General features: G+C 34.9%; 1 protein-coding gene across 1 annotated transcript in view; it reads left to right on the top strand.

Annotated features, from left to right (window-relative positions):
- LOC131152261 (protein disulfide isomerase pTAC5, chloroplastic) overlaps positions 1 to 16,865 on the top strand; it is a 41,142-nt gene that overhangs the window by 11,336 nt on the left and 12,941 nt on the right. Inside the window, exons 2-4 of the mRNA XM_058104033.1 lie at positions 4,797 to 4,892; positions 5,247 to 5,339; positions 8,160 to 8,391. Of these exons, the coding sequence (XP_057960016.1) occupies positions 4,797 to 4,892; positions 5,247 to 5,339; positions 8,160 to 8,391 (421 nt within the window). The remainder of the gene's footprint in view (positions 1 to 4,796; positions 4,893 to 5,246; positions 5,340 to 8,159; positions 8,392 to 16,865) is intronic.

Genomic DNA, 16,865 nt, shown 5'->3' with positions numbered 1-16,865 from the left:
CAATAGTCTTCCATGAGTGTAGGTCCTGTATAAAACAAGAATTAGAAAGAAACAACAAACAACAAGAATTTTCTGTTAGTCTTTTGACTGAAATGAGGTTAAAGGAAAAAGATGGAACATATAGGACATTATGAAGGACTAATGAATACAAAATTTTCACAGTTCCAATGTGTAACCGGAACACATGTTCCATTAGGCATTTTAACTGATATGTTTATAACAGAGGTAATTGTAGTGAGATGCAAAATAGAACTAACCATGTGATTAGTAGCACCACTATCAATTATCCATGAATTTGATTGTTTGGAAACAAAATCATGTAGATTAATCATATTTGATAAACTCAAGCAGTTTGACATGGCAGATGGTTTGCTCATAGCATTCATGGCTGTGGGTTGAGGGGTCTGTGAAGATGATTGCAGAAAAGAAAGAAGTTGTTGACACTGTTCTTTGGTGAAAGGAAACTGAGGATTTGTGGAAGAAAAATTTGGGTCATTTGAAGATAATGAAACTTGATGAGCAGAAGATGCTTTGGTTCTTGGATTCTGGTGATATCCAGTTGGATATCCTTGTAACTTGTAGCATCTGTCAACCGTATGCCCAGTGAGACCACAATGAGTACAAACTGGCCTGGGACGTTGCTTCTGATGATTCTTGGCCATTGTTCCTAGAACATTCTTACTGAATAAAGCAGTAGTCTCAGTCATCAAAGATGATCCCACCACCTTTCTTTGCTTTTCTTCTTGTAAAGTGAGAGATAAAACTCTATCAATGGATGGCATTGGATCCATGAGTAGAATTTTTCCTCGAATATGTGTAAAAGAATCATTAAGACGCATCAAAAATTGAACAACATATTCTTTTTGATGTTGCACAATTACTGTTTTTAAAGCTCCACAAGAACATCCTGGATTACAAGAACAGAAGAATGAGTTTCACAGTAGAAAATTCATCCCATACAGCTTTCAACTTTGTATAATAAGAACTAACAGAAGATTGATCTTGAACTAATGAAGCAAGATCTTTCTTGAGTTGAAATAAGTTGGGACCATTACCTTGTGTGAATCTAATTTTCAGATTCCTCCAAACTTCTTCATCAATTGAAGTGTTGATGATATTGGCAGCAATTTCTCGAGTGAGAGAATTCAAGATCCATGAAAGGATCATGTTGTTGCACCAGAACCATAAAATGTACAACGGATCAGACTGATCTTCAGGTCGAGAAAATGTTCCATCCACAAAACCTGTCTTGTTCTTGGCATTAAGAGCTGTCAACATTGATATGATCCTTGTATAGTAATTCTCACCATTGAAAGGCTGAGAAACCAAGATTGAACTAGGACTTTCTCCATGATGAAGAAAATATGGATTGGAAAAATCTTCAATCAAAAAACGAGAACCTTACTCTGATACCATGTCAAAATAAGAATAGTATATTGCCAGAAACAAAGAAGGAAATAATGCAGAATCTTGGAGAGAAAATTTAATACTCTCACTTGTATTATTTCTTACACACAATGTACATCAACTGACTTCGTATATATACACATAAAAATGATAACTGATTAACCAAATAACTGCTAATTAACGAGAAACTAACTCAACTGATTGGCAAACCGTCGACGGTTACAGGCAAACCATCGATAAATTCATTCGTAACCGTCGACGGTTTGTGATATAGTTTCAGGTAGAGAGCAAACTGTCTATAAAATCCTTTATAACCGTCAACGGTTTGTGAATTCACCATCGTGGAGTGTAAATTTAATATATGATTATTGTCTTTACTTTGTTGATGCCCGTTTTACCAAAGTGACACCCATTGAATGCCAATTGATGTGATTGGGATTATTTGTACTTGTAGAGAAGAAAACTGACATATGATTGATGAAAATGCCTTGTAGGCAAAGTGGGTTACTAACTATGCATAAAATGCTTATAAGAATGTAACTTTGAGCTGCCAAATTGGATCATAGTCAACAATATTGATACGTGTGGACTCAAGCTCCAAGTCTCAAGAAGAGAAGCATTTGCAAGGACTTAAAGATGCTTGGTGAATTTTCTAGCTCTATTTGGTATCATTTTTGTTTTTGGTTTTTGTTGTTGTACAATCCAGAAAAAAATTACAAAAATATGTTTGTTTGTGTTGCCAGTGTTTTTGTTGTTAGTTTTCAATTGTTTGCAAAAAAATGGAAACTAAATTTTATGATTTTTCAATTGTTTTAGCAAGCTACTGGTAGAATATTTTAATATCCAAAATTAATTTTTTTTGGATTAAATCATTCATTTTATACAAACGTTTTAATTAAAATGAAATGATCATATGAATTTAGAATATAATTAAAATAAAAATGTCCTTAAATTTTCAAAAAATTCTAAAAATAATAAAATCCATGTATAAAATATTTTTACTATTGCACAATTTCATTTACAATAAGATTTGTATTGTAAAGTAAATTGTGAAATATAATAATTAAGTAAAATAGTTATAATAATTTTTATTTTTATTATAGTATTTTTAATTTGCATTATTTTTGTTTTTTATTATTTAATCATAATTTTTAATTTTAATTTGATACAAGGACAAATATGAACGTTTGTTTAATCATGTTTTTAATTTATTTTAGTTTTAGAAATATTGGCCAAACAGGTTGTTGGTTTCAGTTTTTAGTTTTTTTTTTTTAATTTTTAGTTTTCATTTTCTTAAATTTTTTTCAGTGATACCAAATGGCCCCTTAGATATTTTTGAAATGGGATATAAGCGAGGTCTTAAATTTTGATTTCGACTCAAATTTTGAAGCTCCAAAAGTACGGAAATTTCGACAGAAATTTTGATTTCGATGTCAATTTCAATTTCGATTTGAAAAAATAACGGAAATTAGTAGTAAAGCATGGAATTCTTTGTGAAACTTTAGAAATGATTAACAAACATAAAAATATAAGTTTTAAGACTAATATATTACAAATTAAATACATCTATGTTTTGTATGAGGTGGAAAAGTTGTAAAATAGTATGTGTATCAAACATGTTTGTAAGATAATGTACATTAAAAATATTCTGTTAATGCAAATGAAATTCATAAATCATTTAAAATTATTTATTATACAAATATTGATAATTTAGACATGAATGGTTAAGTAAAATATCACTATAAGTTTATTTTTTCATATAATTTCAAAAGTACTTGTGATAACCTTTTGTTTCAATAAAATAAATTAAAAGAGAAATTTCACTTCACTCTCGAGGTTTCGATAAATTTCGACCAATTTTGCTAAAATTTCGAGGTTTCAATAAATTTCAGATGATTCGTTGAGATTTCGACGGAAATTATGCAAGACGGAAATCGACTGCCATTTCGATTTCGAAGGTGACAGAAATCAGAAATTTCGACAGTTTCGTGAAAATTTAAGACCATGGATATAAGTAATCTTTTAGCTTTTGATGGTTAGAAACAGACAAAGACTGTTTCTTGATGAAGAAATATTTAGGATATTCAGCTGTAAGTACTTTTCCAGTTATCCTCAATTATGCTGTGCATTGCCTTAGCATTAGCAGTGTCAATTTCACTATTGTAGGTTTTGATCGTTAGTGGAGAAAATATCTTTCAGGCAGGAGGGCATGTCAAAATAGTTGCAGAAACCCAAAAAGTTATGATATTGAGGGATATATTGTGGAAGTTGTGTGTGAACTTGTCTATGCATTTACCCAATGTTTTAAAAGGAGGGGTTTGGACTTTAACCCTTAAAGAGGCCAAGCCTAAGCCTTAAGGCGTAAGCCTTTTGAGAATTTTTTTTAGATAAAACTACATAAATAAATTATACAGATTTTAAAAATAAAAAAAAATTAAAAAATTCACAAATATAATGTAAAAAAAGTTAACTATACTTTACATGGTACTTGTTGGCCATTCAAAAATTGATAACTCGAATTCATGATGTAAATCATAAGAAGAGGTAGCTATACTATTACAAAGGTCAAATTATTTCATAATCTAAGATACAAATCTTAGTTATTTTGGAAAGGTTGAGGTTCAAGTTCAAGAGTTTTAGAAATCAACTCATATTATGATATTCCTTTTATATAAACATGCGATTAAAATTTTCTAGCTGAATCTAACTTGAGAATCACACACTCAAAATGCATAAGCCTCAATTAAAAAGGCACAAAGGGCATGCCTTTTGTACAAATGTGTAAGCCTCAGCATGTTATGCGTTTGCTTTTTTGAAATTTGAAATTTTAGATTGAGCCTCAAGGCGTTTTAGGCATGTTTTGCTTTGAGGCTCACCTCGATTGAGTTTTTTAAAACATTGCATTTACCAATAAAAAGAATTATTTGCTGAAGTTCCTAAGGCTGAACTGCTTTGATATGACATGAGATTGATAGTCAATTGCAAGAAAAAGCAGCACATAGAAGCAGCCTTAATTGTCTTCTATTGAAAAGAAAGTAGCCTTAGCAGAAAGAGGCATGAATGCAAGAGAAAACTAAGAGGCACATGTGGCATTCTGTGTTATTTCTCTAGGAATATATTAAACATCCTCTTTTGAGTCCCAAATTATTTTCTCTAATTAGGGGTAAATTTTTTCCCTCTCCGGCATTATCCACATATTGTGTTGCGTTATCTATGGATGAACATTTAGTGGAAAATCTCAAAATTTCCACTTTCAAAGTTATTGTTCTTTGATATGTGCATGCATGTTTTGTGTTTTCTCATTTTCTCATATGTTCAAATGATTGCTTGTTGATAGTAATGGTAATTCCAAATGTTGACTTGATTTTAATTATGTGTGATCAAGACAGGAAGCATTGCAAAGATTGGGATTTTATTCAGGTGAGGAAGATATGGAATATTCTAGCTTTTCAAGCGGGACAGAGCGTGCTGTAAAGACTTGGCAAGTAAGTTGTGTATTATCTTACCCTGTGTGGGCAAAAATCCATAAAATCATCATGGTATGGGAAAAATGTGATCATTTTCACGGGAAAGCATCCAAATGTGAAGAAAAAACACATTGTAAGGAGGGGGTGTTTGGGAAAGACACAACGCACACAACCTTACCTCCATGTTTTGGAGAGGTTGCATCTAGGAATTGAACTTGATTCCTATAGATCTGTATGTAACACTGTTATCATGGCTCAGCCTGAAGGCATCCCAATGCTTGGAGGAGTGATGATGAGAACAATCTGTTTGTTTATGGTTGTTTTCCATCTTTTGTGTATTGATTTTAATTATTATGTCATCTTGTATGACAGTCTACATTAGGTGCCCCTGAGGATGGGATTATGACTGCAGAGCTGCTAGAAAGATTGTTTATGGGCCAGCAAGGTCCAATTGTTCTGCAGAAGGTATGTTCAAATGATTTTATATACACTGCCCTAATAATAATTTCTGTTTCTGCTCACCCTGATTATTAGGTCCCAATCCATCACCTATATGTTACCCCTTCAATTTGCATTTAGCTGTACAATAATCCATCTAGAACAGCTGGATTTCAGGAATGGTCTTAATTTACTTAACGGAAATTGTGTAGTCTTGGTTTTCCAAGCAGGTCCTTAGTAGGAATGACCTGGACACAGTTGTCAATTTTGCAACATTTTCACATGGAGTAGCTGCTCTCAAGACCAAACCTTTTGTTTGGCCACAACCCAAAACTTTTTGCTGCAGCGCTACATGGCAGCAGTGCTCTTGGTTTACCGCAGTTATGTTATACCTTATTTAGTCACCAATTCCCATTGAGGATATTCAGTTTGTTTGAGGAGTGATTAACATTTTTCTAACTTGTAGAATTGTGAATGCTTGAAATTTAATTGGTCCATATAATTGAACCTTTCCCTTGATGAGCCATAGACTGGTAATCTCTAAAGAATGCGATGGTATGAACTTACACATAGGGAATAATCTAGCTATAGTACCCTTAGTGTTACTTTTTGGAAGTTTCTAGAAGAACATGTTGAATTTAGGTGCTTGAATAATTTGAGGATTCGTCAGCATGTGGTGATCATGGCTGAAGATGAAAAGATGTAGCAGATGGCTATGGATTTTGCGTCAAGCTTCTGGAGTACACTAGGATATATTGCCCCCACTGTGTCTGACTTCCTATGTAATCTTTTCCAGTTCAACTCAACTCCTTGAAGCCCTACATCCCAATCAATTGTGTTGGCTTAAAGAAATTTTTTTCCCATTTTTTTTTTTTTTAAAAAAGAAAAACTTCGAGGTTTAGTTATAGCTAGCTTGATACTGCATGAAAAATGAGGCTGGCAATTCAAATTCTAGAAATTTGGGATTTTTGAGATTTTAAAATATTATTTTAAGTTTTATTTTTCTATATTCATGATATTTTTTCTGACAGTCTTTTATCATAGGTTTGTAGATTTATTATTTGTTTCCTTTTAATTATGTAATTAGGTGAGAGTACAAAACAGGTCTTTTTTGACATGGAGACAATTGTGCCTTGCCTAACAAGAAAATGATGATATGCCATTAAAAACTTTATGCACCATCTCATCTTGTTGAAGCCAGACAGCGAATCGCTTGTTCCTGTTGCCCAAAAAATTAGGCCGGTGCGTACTTAATGCATGCGCTTCTAGGTTGCAACATCTATATTTGGCCAAGACACTTTGAAAGTTAAATGAACAATGAGAGCAATTTTTTAACTCAAAAGAATGAAGATTAGACAATGTAAACAAGTGCTAAATTTTAATTATTTTTTTTCAAGGAAATTCTGTATGTTGAACTCAGTCTTCCAAGATTCAGTGTTTTCTGTGTGGAGCTTTAAATGGGATGTTCTTGCCTCATGTTTTAATAGGCCGATAGGCTTTGATCCTCCCGCAATTTGAAACTCAAGGGTGAGTTTCTTCTAGCCGCAGGAGAATCATACAGTATGCGAAATGAGGGCTAACAACTCAAATTCAAGACATTTGGAATTTTTGAAAATTTTAATATTATTGCAATTTTTATATTTTTCATATATATATATATATATATATATTTTATTAGTTCATAATTTAGTAAATTTGAGGGTTTTATTTGTTAGGAAAGTATTATCCTAGTATTTTTTGGTTTCTTATTTTTATTTCTTGGTTCCCAACCATGTTAGGCCTATAAATATTACTATTATGTAATTGATTGGTAATTCTGTACGACTTATGTTGAGTTATTGAAGAATTTTCTTCTCTATCCCTTATTTTGGCTTGATTTCTTTCATACCCTGTGTTCCTTTCTCATTTCCTTGATGACTCTTTTGGGATTTCACTTCCCTTTACTTGGTGGGTTTTGATTGGATCTTGGTCATGTATGGATCTGGACATGTCCTTACCATGCGCTGAACATTTTGAATGAAATTTTGGCAGTTGTGTGCAATGGTCTAAAATTTTCAGAAGAATCCACTTGATAACTTAACAAAAAAGTTGGAGTATGAGGGGGTTTCTTGTTTGACTTGTTATTTATTTATTATTTTATTTTAGTTTTGAAGATTGATTGTCATCTTATACATTGTAATTATTACAAAAAAAAAAAAAAAAACAAGAAGTTCAACTGGGATTCATTGTATTTAAATTGTAAGCATTCTCCAAAGGAACCCCATTCCACATGCATACTTTTTTTTGAGATTTCTACATTCATGCAATTAAACTGTTAATCTCACAGGTGCAAAATACAGAAGAAAATAGAAAGAACATGCAGCTTTATAACAGCATGCGCATGGATGTGATCTAGTTTACTTTGTTTTTAATCCTGATACAATGCTGACAATACATTTATTACATGATGTTTTGCTAGTAGTTTCCGTTTATTGTGTGTAGATTGATTATTGGGCAATTTTTCTTGTGCAGTCGTATCATCAGATATTGGGTTATGCTTTTGTTATGTTGACATGTTGTAGATTGGTTGCTACTACTGCAGCACACTCTGTCATGGTGATATAATCCTCAATTGATCATGCTCTTTCTCTCTCTCGGTTGCTGGCATTATGCCCTGTTGATGCGAGAAAGCTAATAATATGCTTATGAAGAATTAAAATATATAGCTACCAGGAAAAAGAAGAGGAAAGAAATAATTGGAGCGCATATCGTACAACCTTGGACTTTAGATGTTTAAATACCAGTTCCTAAGTCGCTTAACTATGTGTGGCTAAAGTTTATAATTGAGTGGGCCATGTGGTGTTTTAGGATGGTGCAAATGGAGCTCCAGTTGCTTCAGTAGAAATCTCTGAAATTCAGCAGACTATTGTAGAAGAAAAAGGTGTTACTGAAGTTGAGGTATCCCAACAGCGGGTCTTTCTTCTTGGAGAAAACCGGTGGGAAGAACCGTCAAGGCTTGTTGGCAGGGATCAGCAAGTTGCTGGCAGCAAGACTACGAAATGCGTAGCTTGCCGTGGGGAAGGGCGCTTATTGTGCATGGGTATGTGTTCACTTTATATTATGCTATCCTGGTTTGAGTTTATTATGAACAGATTTTGTGGCACAAACCTTTGTACTGAAGAATGAGTCAGATGGAAAGCTGCTCCTAATGCCACAAAACTTGATGCACTAAAACTGATTCTGGTGTTTATGCAACTTGGTAACATTGCACGTGTTAGATTACACTTCACCTAAAAGCTTAAGCTATTAGGTTGTGAGCCAAATGTATATCAAACTTTAACACTCCCCCGCACGTGCAGAACAAATAACACCCATTACAGGGAATACAATAATTTTTTAAACATCACACAATAGACACAGACAATGAGACTAGAACCCAGGACTTATTGGTAGCCAGTTTTGATACCATGTTAGATTACCACTTCACCTAAAAGCTTAAGATACTAGGTTATGGGCCTACAATGTATATCAAGCTTTAACAACATGAGATTCTTAGAAAACAGGATGTGAGATGGTAGCACAAATGCTCACATGATGGTATCTTAAATTTTCAAGATTAAGAGGTTTACTAGTTCTCTTTTAAGTTTGTTCATGTGGCTTAGAAACTTAACTATACAAGTTAAGTGCTGTAATACTTGAACTTTTTTTATGTTGACTTGAAAAACATATGTTTTGAACACAACATTATCTTTCTTTGACTTTTTGATGATTTGCAACTGCCAACCTCATTTGACAATGATTTTTCCTTAGTGCATGCATTTCATTATCCAATATTGTATTTTTTGGGGCACCGGAAGCATCAGTTTTGCCACTTAATATCCACCGAAATATTAGAATACCCAAGTCTTGACAGAATTTGCACCAATTTTTTAATTCTTAATGTAAAAGAAGTAAACCCATATAAAAATCAAGTGCTATCATTGATGCATTAGCAACTTAAGGGATCATTTGGGACCACATGGAAAAAGCACTCATTTGAAAAAGTACTTTTCTAAAAGTAGTCTACAATTACTTATTATAGGTACTTTTCAGATCATTTCTTTTTTCAAGAAAATATTTTTTATTTTGAAAATGTTTATTTTCCTAAAAGAAAAAAAAGTAGTTTGGAAAAGTATTTTTTGAAATAAGTACTTATTTAAGTGTAAACCAAACATTATTGATTGACACGAGTACTTATAAAAAGTACTTTTCTGAAAAAGTAATTAGTTTTAAGACATTCCAAACAGGCGCTAAATTCTAAGAGTAAAAAATTTCCTGATATTGCATTAGAACATTTCTTTTTCCTAAATCCATTTACATTAGTCATTACCAAGGCCTAACCTATACTGTTTGGTTCTAAATAAAAAATTCTATTTATGTGAGTAATTAAATTGATGAAGATTCCATTTTTTTTTAATGTTGTGCTTTAAACAACTATTGCTTTTATCAAAGAAAAATACACTGAATCATATATGTTTGCATGTGTGGCTAGGGGTGTACCTAATAGTGTGAAACGAATAGCCTTTTATAGGTCGTGGACTCTAGTGTGTGCGCGTGCACCCTTGTGCATGTGTTGTGTGTGTTGTTTATAAATTCTCCTCGTCTTGTCTCTAGCTATAATCTTCCCTTTTTGTTTGTAATATTTAATTTTATACCATAGCACCTGATATTTCCATTTTCAGCTTGTGTACAATTCTGAAATTTGAAAAATACTTTACTGTCTATGCTTAAAATTTTGGCTGATATACCTATGCTCAGAACATGTTTAGAATTTTGGAGGCATATACTCTTGGATATGGACAGAATTCCTCTATCCATGTATCTATTCTATTTAGATGAAGAAGTAAAAATACAAAACATTAGTTTCTTTTTGCTGATTCTTGATTTAAAGAGGGAAAAATGGTTAATTCCTCACTTCCCCATGAGGTCTTTGAAGTACAACAGGGGTTGTGTGCTTTTAGCCAAATGCTCGTCACATTTGTTTCATCTTCCAAGACAACCAATGAAAGGATGTTTAGGTGAAAAAATAATTGGATATTATAACATGAGGAACTAGTCTAGATATTGTTTCTGGTTAGGAAAATCTGCATTGAGGACTTTCATGTGAATGGTTCCAGCTGACACCAGTGCCAAAAAAGAAAAAAACGTTATATTCAAAGAGCAATTGGTCTGGTCTTGGTGACACGAATAGTTACAACTGTCTTGGTTTAGTGGATTTTTAGCTAAATATTGTCAGAGTGAGTTTTGATAGGATGCAAGATGATGGTTTGAGCACTTTGAACACCAACCTGGATTTTAAGTATTCTGTTGCATAGGTATATCATTAGCTGGCCTTTGGCCATAGTAGTTATACTTGTTTTGTTGCCATTGTTGAATACCACTTTTCTTCTTTTCCTATAGAAAAAAGATGTTTGGAACTTGAAAGGCAAATGCCTCCATTTGAGTCTAGGCATTCACTTGGATTTTGGACTTTAATAGAATTAATATTGATGATTGTTAAAAGTGGAAAGCCTTACAAGGCACATAGTCATTGCTTAACAATTGTAGACTAAATTGTTTGTGGTCCTTAGTGAGATATAGGTTTATTGAGCTACTACGAGGCTACTATGGGAGATATTATGCCAATGAAGATTTGGTGTTCCGATGGCAGTAAACATCAGAAACTCATGGCGATGTGCTTGTTTCTATATTATTTGGGTGCTTTGGAAGGAAGCTAACTAAATACTTTTTGTGATTGATTTACATCATTGAATTTCTTAGTGCTTTTCCTTGCATCATATCGGGCTTTAACTTCAAAGGTTTTAGGGGAATTTCTTTGGATGACAAGCAAAGGAATTGGACGGCTCTCCTTGATGAAGTGTGTAAGTAAAATGGTAATGTCGGAGTGGTATTTATGTCCACTGTATGTATCGTTCTATTGAATGAGAGGCAACCTCACAAGTTTGATCTACACGATAATTCATTTTTTGCTCTCCTTTCTCTCTCTCCCACCCCCACCCCCACCCCAGCTGTAAATTGTAATGTCGTATTTGAGCAAGCTTTGATTGTCCATGATCGAGTCCTTTTTTTCACTGTCTACAATTATTCTTTATTGCTACTCTATGCACTGTCCACCAACGTTGACAGTCACTCTTCGTCTCTACTGTTCACACACTATTGATTGCTATTGTGCACTATCAGAGTGGTAGCTCATGATGTCATATATTGGTGGACCTCCCTTTGGGCAAGCAAAACTCCTTAAGAAATTTGGTATATGATGTTCTTAGGAATGTTAGTTGGAATAAACCATGCAAAATGGTTATGTTCATGTCTCCTTCCCAAAATACATGGAATCTACATTAGACTCAACTTCCCCACATGTCTTTCCTACCATGATGATTCAACCTCATCAAAATTCATCAACACCACTAGGAGAACAAAGGGTGATGATCAAGCCATCCACTAGTGCTATAAATTTGATATTTTTGACTGATCCAACATCTTTAAAATCTCAAGACCCAGTCTCATACTTCAAAGGAGATGGTATTTCTGTCTATAATCCCATGACTAGAAATGACCATAAATGGTTTGATGTTGGTTGCATATATGATGAATGCCTTAAGGACCCCATCTATGATTTTGAAAAAGAAAAGGACGTCTTTCTTTTTTAAGAGTTGATAAAGAGGTGTTGGGTAGACGGTTAGCTTTGGGACAAAATGTAACACGTAATTGACTATACCTAGAAATTGCTGCAGTGGCTTTGTTCATCATTTTAGAGCCCCTAGTTGATAAATTGAGGAAAAAGATAGTGGGTTGGAAATTTAAGCTTTTATCTCAAGGGGGTCGCCTAATTTTAATTAAGCATGTATTGTCATCAATGGCGGTTCATCAATTGGCGGTATTAGACATTCCAAATACTGTCTTCACAAAGATAAATTCTATGTTATCGAATTTTTTTGGAGTGGAGTAAATGACAAAAGGAAGATGAATTGGTGTTCCAGGTCTAATATATGTAAGCCTGTTGGTGAGGGTGGTTTGGGCATTAGGGATTTGAACGAGGTAAAAAAATCATTGCATATGAAGTTTGTGTGGAGATTGTTAACTGTGGATAATCTGTGGACTTAATTTTTTAAAGCCAAGTATTTGTATAAGAAACACCACTTGATAAAAATGAAACTAGATAAAGGAACTAGATTTTGGAGATCGATTGTTCGTGTGATTCCTGAAGTTTTAGAGCATGTCCGTGTTCGAATTAAAGAAGGGTCGGCTGCTTTCTGGTTCGATCGATGGTTAGTCTCCGGTCCTCTTTGTGCTAAGGTTTAGGAAATCAGTAACCATAAGCTTCGAACACGAGATTATTGGGATAGAGATGGGTGGAATGTTGATTTATTAGTGGATCTGTTGGATGAAAATCAGGCTGAGAAGGTAATGAACTCTGCTATTTCTTGCAAGGAGGGTCCAGATACAGTAATTTGGGAACCTTCAACAGATGGGAAATTCACCACGACAAGTGCTTGGGAAATTATAAGGAAGTGTAAAGAGGAATTCTCAATTGCAAAATGGATCTGGCATCCTATGTTGCCCAAAAGGGTGTGAATTTGTATGTGGAAGTCTTAGTTCGCTTGTCTTCTAGTTGATACTCGTATTAAAGAAGTAGGTGTTCAGATGGCCTCTCGATGTAATTGTTGTTCAAATGCCAAGATTGAATCTCTAAATCATGTGTTTTGCACTGGATCTTTTGCCCAGGAGGTATGGAAACAAGCAGCAGTGGCGTTGGGTGTTAGTTGTATGGCAACGAGTACTTGGAAAGGTAGAGTTAATGTATGGTTTAGTTGTGCAAGACGGGCCTCACAGTTAGGCATTTTGGTAGGTCTCATACCTAGTCTCATCATTTGGAGACTTTAGACTCGTCGATGTAGAGTCAGGATGGAATCAATTCATGATTCGGTGAGAACTATGTGGCTTGATATTAAATATTGGCTGAGATCCATTTTCGACAAGTTAAACAAATGTGCACCTGCTTCTTGCATGGATATTGCAATCGTTCGTGCTTTGGATATTCAAGTGAAAAATGTGGGGTTTGTCTTCCTCGTGTAGTCAAATGGTGTAAACCTGGGATAGGTTGGGTTAAGTTGAATGTGGATGGGAGTTGTAGAGGTAACCTAGGTAATTGTGGTGGTGGAGGCGTAATAAAAGATGAAAAAGGTTTAGTTAAAGCAGCTTTTTCCTCATTATTGGGTTAGGGAACAAATAACATGGCTGAATTGAAAGCGATTTTTAGGGATTAATTTATGGAAAGAACTCGGATTTGATCAAGTGGAGATTGCATGTGACTCTGCTTTGTTGATTTAGTGGATAAATTCTGGGAAGTGCTCGGTTTGGAAATTATGTGATTTGTGGGAAGGGCTTATGCTAGCATTGAGAGGCATACAGTTTAAAGTGGATCATGTTTACAGGCAGGCGAATAAAAGTGCAGATTTCTTTGCCAAACAGGGTGAATCTGGTATTTCTCAATCATATAGTTGTCAGGATGATCTTCCACAGCAAGTCACGGGAATGATTCGATTGGATTTGTTGGGATTTCCTTCTTTGCGCTCATAATGTTTTGTGTTTATCTTTCGGAGTTTTGTTTGTTTTCCACTTTATAGTTGTTTAGTTTTTTAGTTTTTGATTGGTTGCTGGTCTTTGGTTTATTGGTTTTGATTATGTTGGTTAAGTTAGTTTTAGGGTCTTGGAGTTTGTTTTTGATGTCACAAAGTCTCAAGATTGGAACTACGGTATTCCTCCGCCATAAGTGAGGGGTTTTCTAATAAAACTAGGAGGTGCCGCCCTTTTTTTTGAAAAAAAGAAAAAAAGAAAAAAGAAAAAAAAAGGAAAAAAAAAATGATCTTGATGTGGAAAATCCAAATGAGCTGTGGGAACCACGGGGCATTTTGAATGAGAACAAAAACCTCTGTTGTGAGCAAGGAAATCCATCACTCATAATGGTCTATAGACCCCAAAATCATTCCTTTGATTTGACAACTCCTCGAGAAAACCAAGATGCTATTTTTGTTAATTATGATACCTCCCTTGTTTCGAGCCACGTCCATATTCTGAGGTAGTTACCTAGGGAAGAGCTATTCAAGCTCCTTCCAAAATCCTATATCACAAAGTATGGACAACTACACCACATTCCCAAACCAGTCATACTTTATGAATCGTTTGTAAAACCATGCAAAATGGTGATGAACCAAGTGTCCCTTAGCCCTCCTTAAGAAGTTTGCTACAATACCACTGTCCCAAGAGGTGTTAAGGAGATTATCCAAGCCTCAACCTTTGATTCTCACCATCTTATGGTGTCTAAAGTAGAATAGTATGTTACCTTGGAGTTTCCTCTAGATCTTCCATGGAGGTTCCTCAACTAGGGATACACCCATCTTCATATAGGTGCAGTCAAGCTATACCTTGCCTTATATGGGAGAAAATGTCTCACAGTCTGCTCTAGAATTATGCTCCATAACTCGAAGTTTTGCAAGTATGAGCATGCTTGTATTGCCATCATGCGAACAACACTAAATGCAAGGACAATTAGCTTCACGATCTTCCCTAACTTGATTCAAAGTAGCAAATGGAGAACATTTTGAGGTCAATTTAAAAAGTGTCCTAGTTTTACATTAAGCTTTATCTAGGATACTTAATTAAAGCCACATTGTTTGGATCAAATCTCCATGACAAGGATCTACTTATTGGGTTTGATATCATCCAACACTTGAACAAAGTCTAGTGGACGAGACAAGGGCTGTCTTGCAGTGGACCAAAACTCCATATCTCTTCCACATCACCCATTCCTTGGAAGAAACAAAAACCCAACTAATCCACATGAGCTGTGCAAATAGTCCCAACAAATTCCTAAAGAAGTGTTCAAAGTCGTTATGGAAGAACCTAGAGTTCTTTGTTAGCCTTTCATTCAAGAAAAATGAGGACATCAATCCAACAAGGCGAGTCACAAAGGAATGAATTCGGAACGCTACTCATTGACCGAAAATAAATTATCCTAGCTGCAAGAAGAGGGATTAATTGAGCCCACCGGGTCATAATGGGCTTGTGAGGCTTTCTATGTCAACAAGAGGGTCGAGAAAAGAAGAGGTAAAATCAAACTTAATATCAACCTCTTAACCACTTCATTGCAGATGATAAATTTCCAGTGCCAATCGGGCCAGTTTATCCTGAAAACTATCGGAGCCCTATATCTTCTTAAAGTTTGATTTCAAAGCAGGCTTCTAGCAGTTGGGTATCCATCCAGAGGATCAACCCAAGATAGCATTTTGTATCCCCAACTTCCATTATCAATGGACAATCATGCCATTTGGGCTTAAAGTGGCCCCATCTATCTTCTAGAAACCAATGATCAAGATATTCTAGCCTATCTTTCATCATGCCTTGATTTACATTGATGGCATCCTCTTTTTTCCAAAGGATATGACATCCTATGAAGAACTCTTAAATCAATTTAAGGAGATAATCACACTATAGATTATGTTGTTTGAAAAGAAGATAATAATTGAGGTGGAAGTTATTAATTTCCTTGGAATGAAAATTAGCTAAGGAAAACATGAATTATAGGCACACATTGCGACACAATTTAGCACCTTCCTGAATGACAAAGCAATTCTCGTAGTTTCTCGGTATAGTCAATCACCTTTTAGATTTTGTTCCAAAGCTGGCAATTTACACAGCACTGCTCCATCAACTCTTAAAATAGAAAAACGTCCCCCTTTGGGAACCCAAATGCACACAAATGGTAGTCACGTAAAGATATGACTATGAAGTTGCCACCACTCTAGATTCCCGACAAAGGCAAAATAATCTTGCAAACTAACGCAAGTGGTAATTACTGGGGTGCAACTTTAATTGAAGAAAAGGATGACCAGACTAGACATTTTTGTGGCTACAAGAGTGAAGCATTTAAAGAGTATGAATTACATTATCACTCTTATACTTGGAGATCTTGGCGGGAAAAAAAGGAATTGAAAAGTTTGAATTCCATATGATTGGATGCATATTTACAGTTGAGATGGACATGTCATCTTTTCCAAAGATGTTATAATTCAAACAAAACATCCTCTTGCAGGGAGTTCTAAGATGAATGAACTAGTTCTCGCAGTTAAATTCGAGGTGAAACACATCAAGGGAAAACACAACGTCCTTAGTGACTTTCTCTCAAGGCCAACCAAATTTTCAAGTCCATTCTGTTATGACATCCTCATCCTCTTCAATTTCACCTTATTTCACAAAGTAGGTCTAGAGCCTTCCTAGTGAGATTCAAGACAACATCCTTTGCCACACCATTCAAAAAGGGAACAGAAAAATGATCCAAGATCTCCAATCCATCCTTCTTTCCAAATGCGGATTGGTTGATCCCCCATTGAAATATTTGAACTGGCATCCACTTTGCACTACCAAGCATCTGGGACCGAATTGCCTCAAACTCGGATTTCAAACTTGCTAGAGCCCAAAGAATTTTCATCTACTCCTTCTTTTGCATCTCGTGAAAATAAATAGTTATAGGTTGCA

This window comes from Malania oleifera, chromosome 3 (assembly GCF_029873635.1).
Source record: "Malania oleifera isolate guangnan ecotype guangnan chromosome 3, ASM2987363v1, whole genome shotgun sequence".
Classification (NCBI taxonomy): domain Eukaryota; kingdom Viridiplantae; phylum Streptophyta; class Magnoliopsida; order Santalales; family Ximeniaceae; genus Malania; species Malania oleifera.
The sequence above is the reverse complement of the archived record's forward strand: the minus strand, read 5'-3'. Positions and strand labels throughout refer to the sequence as shown.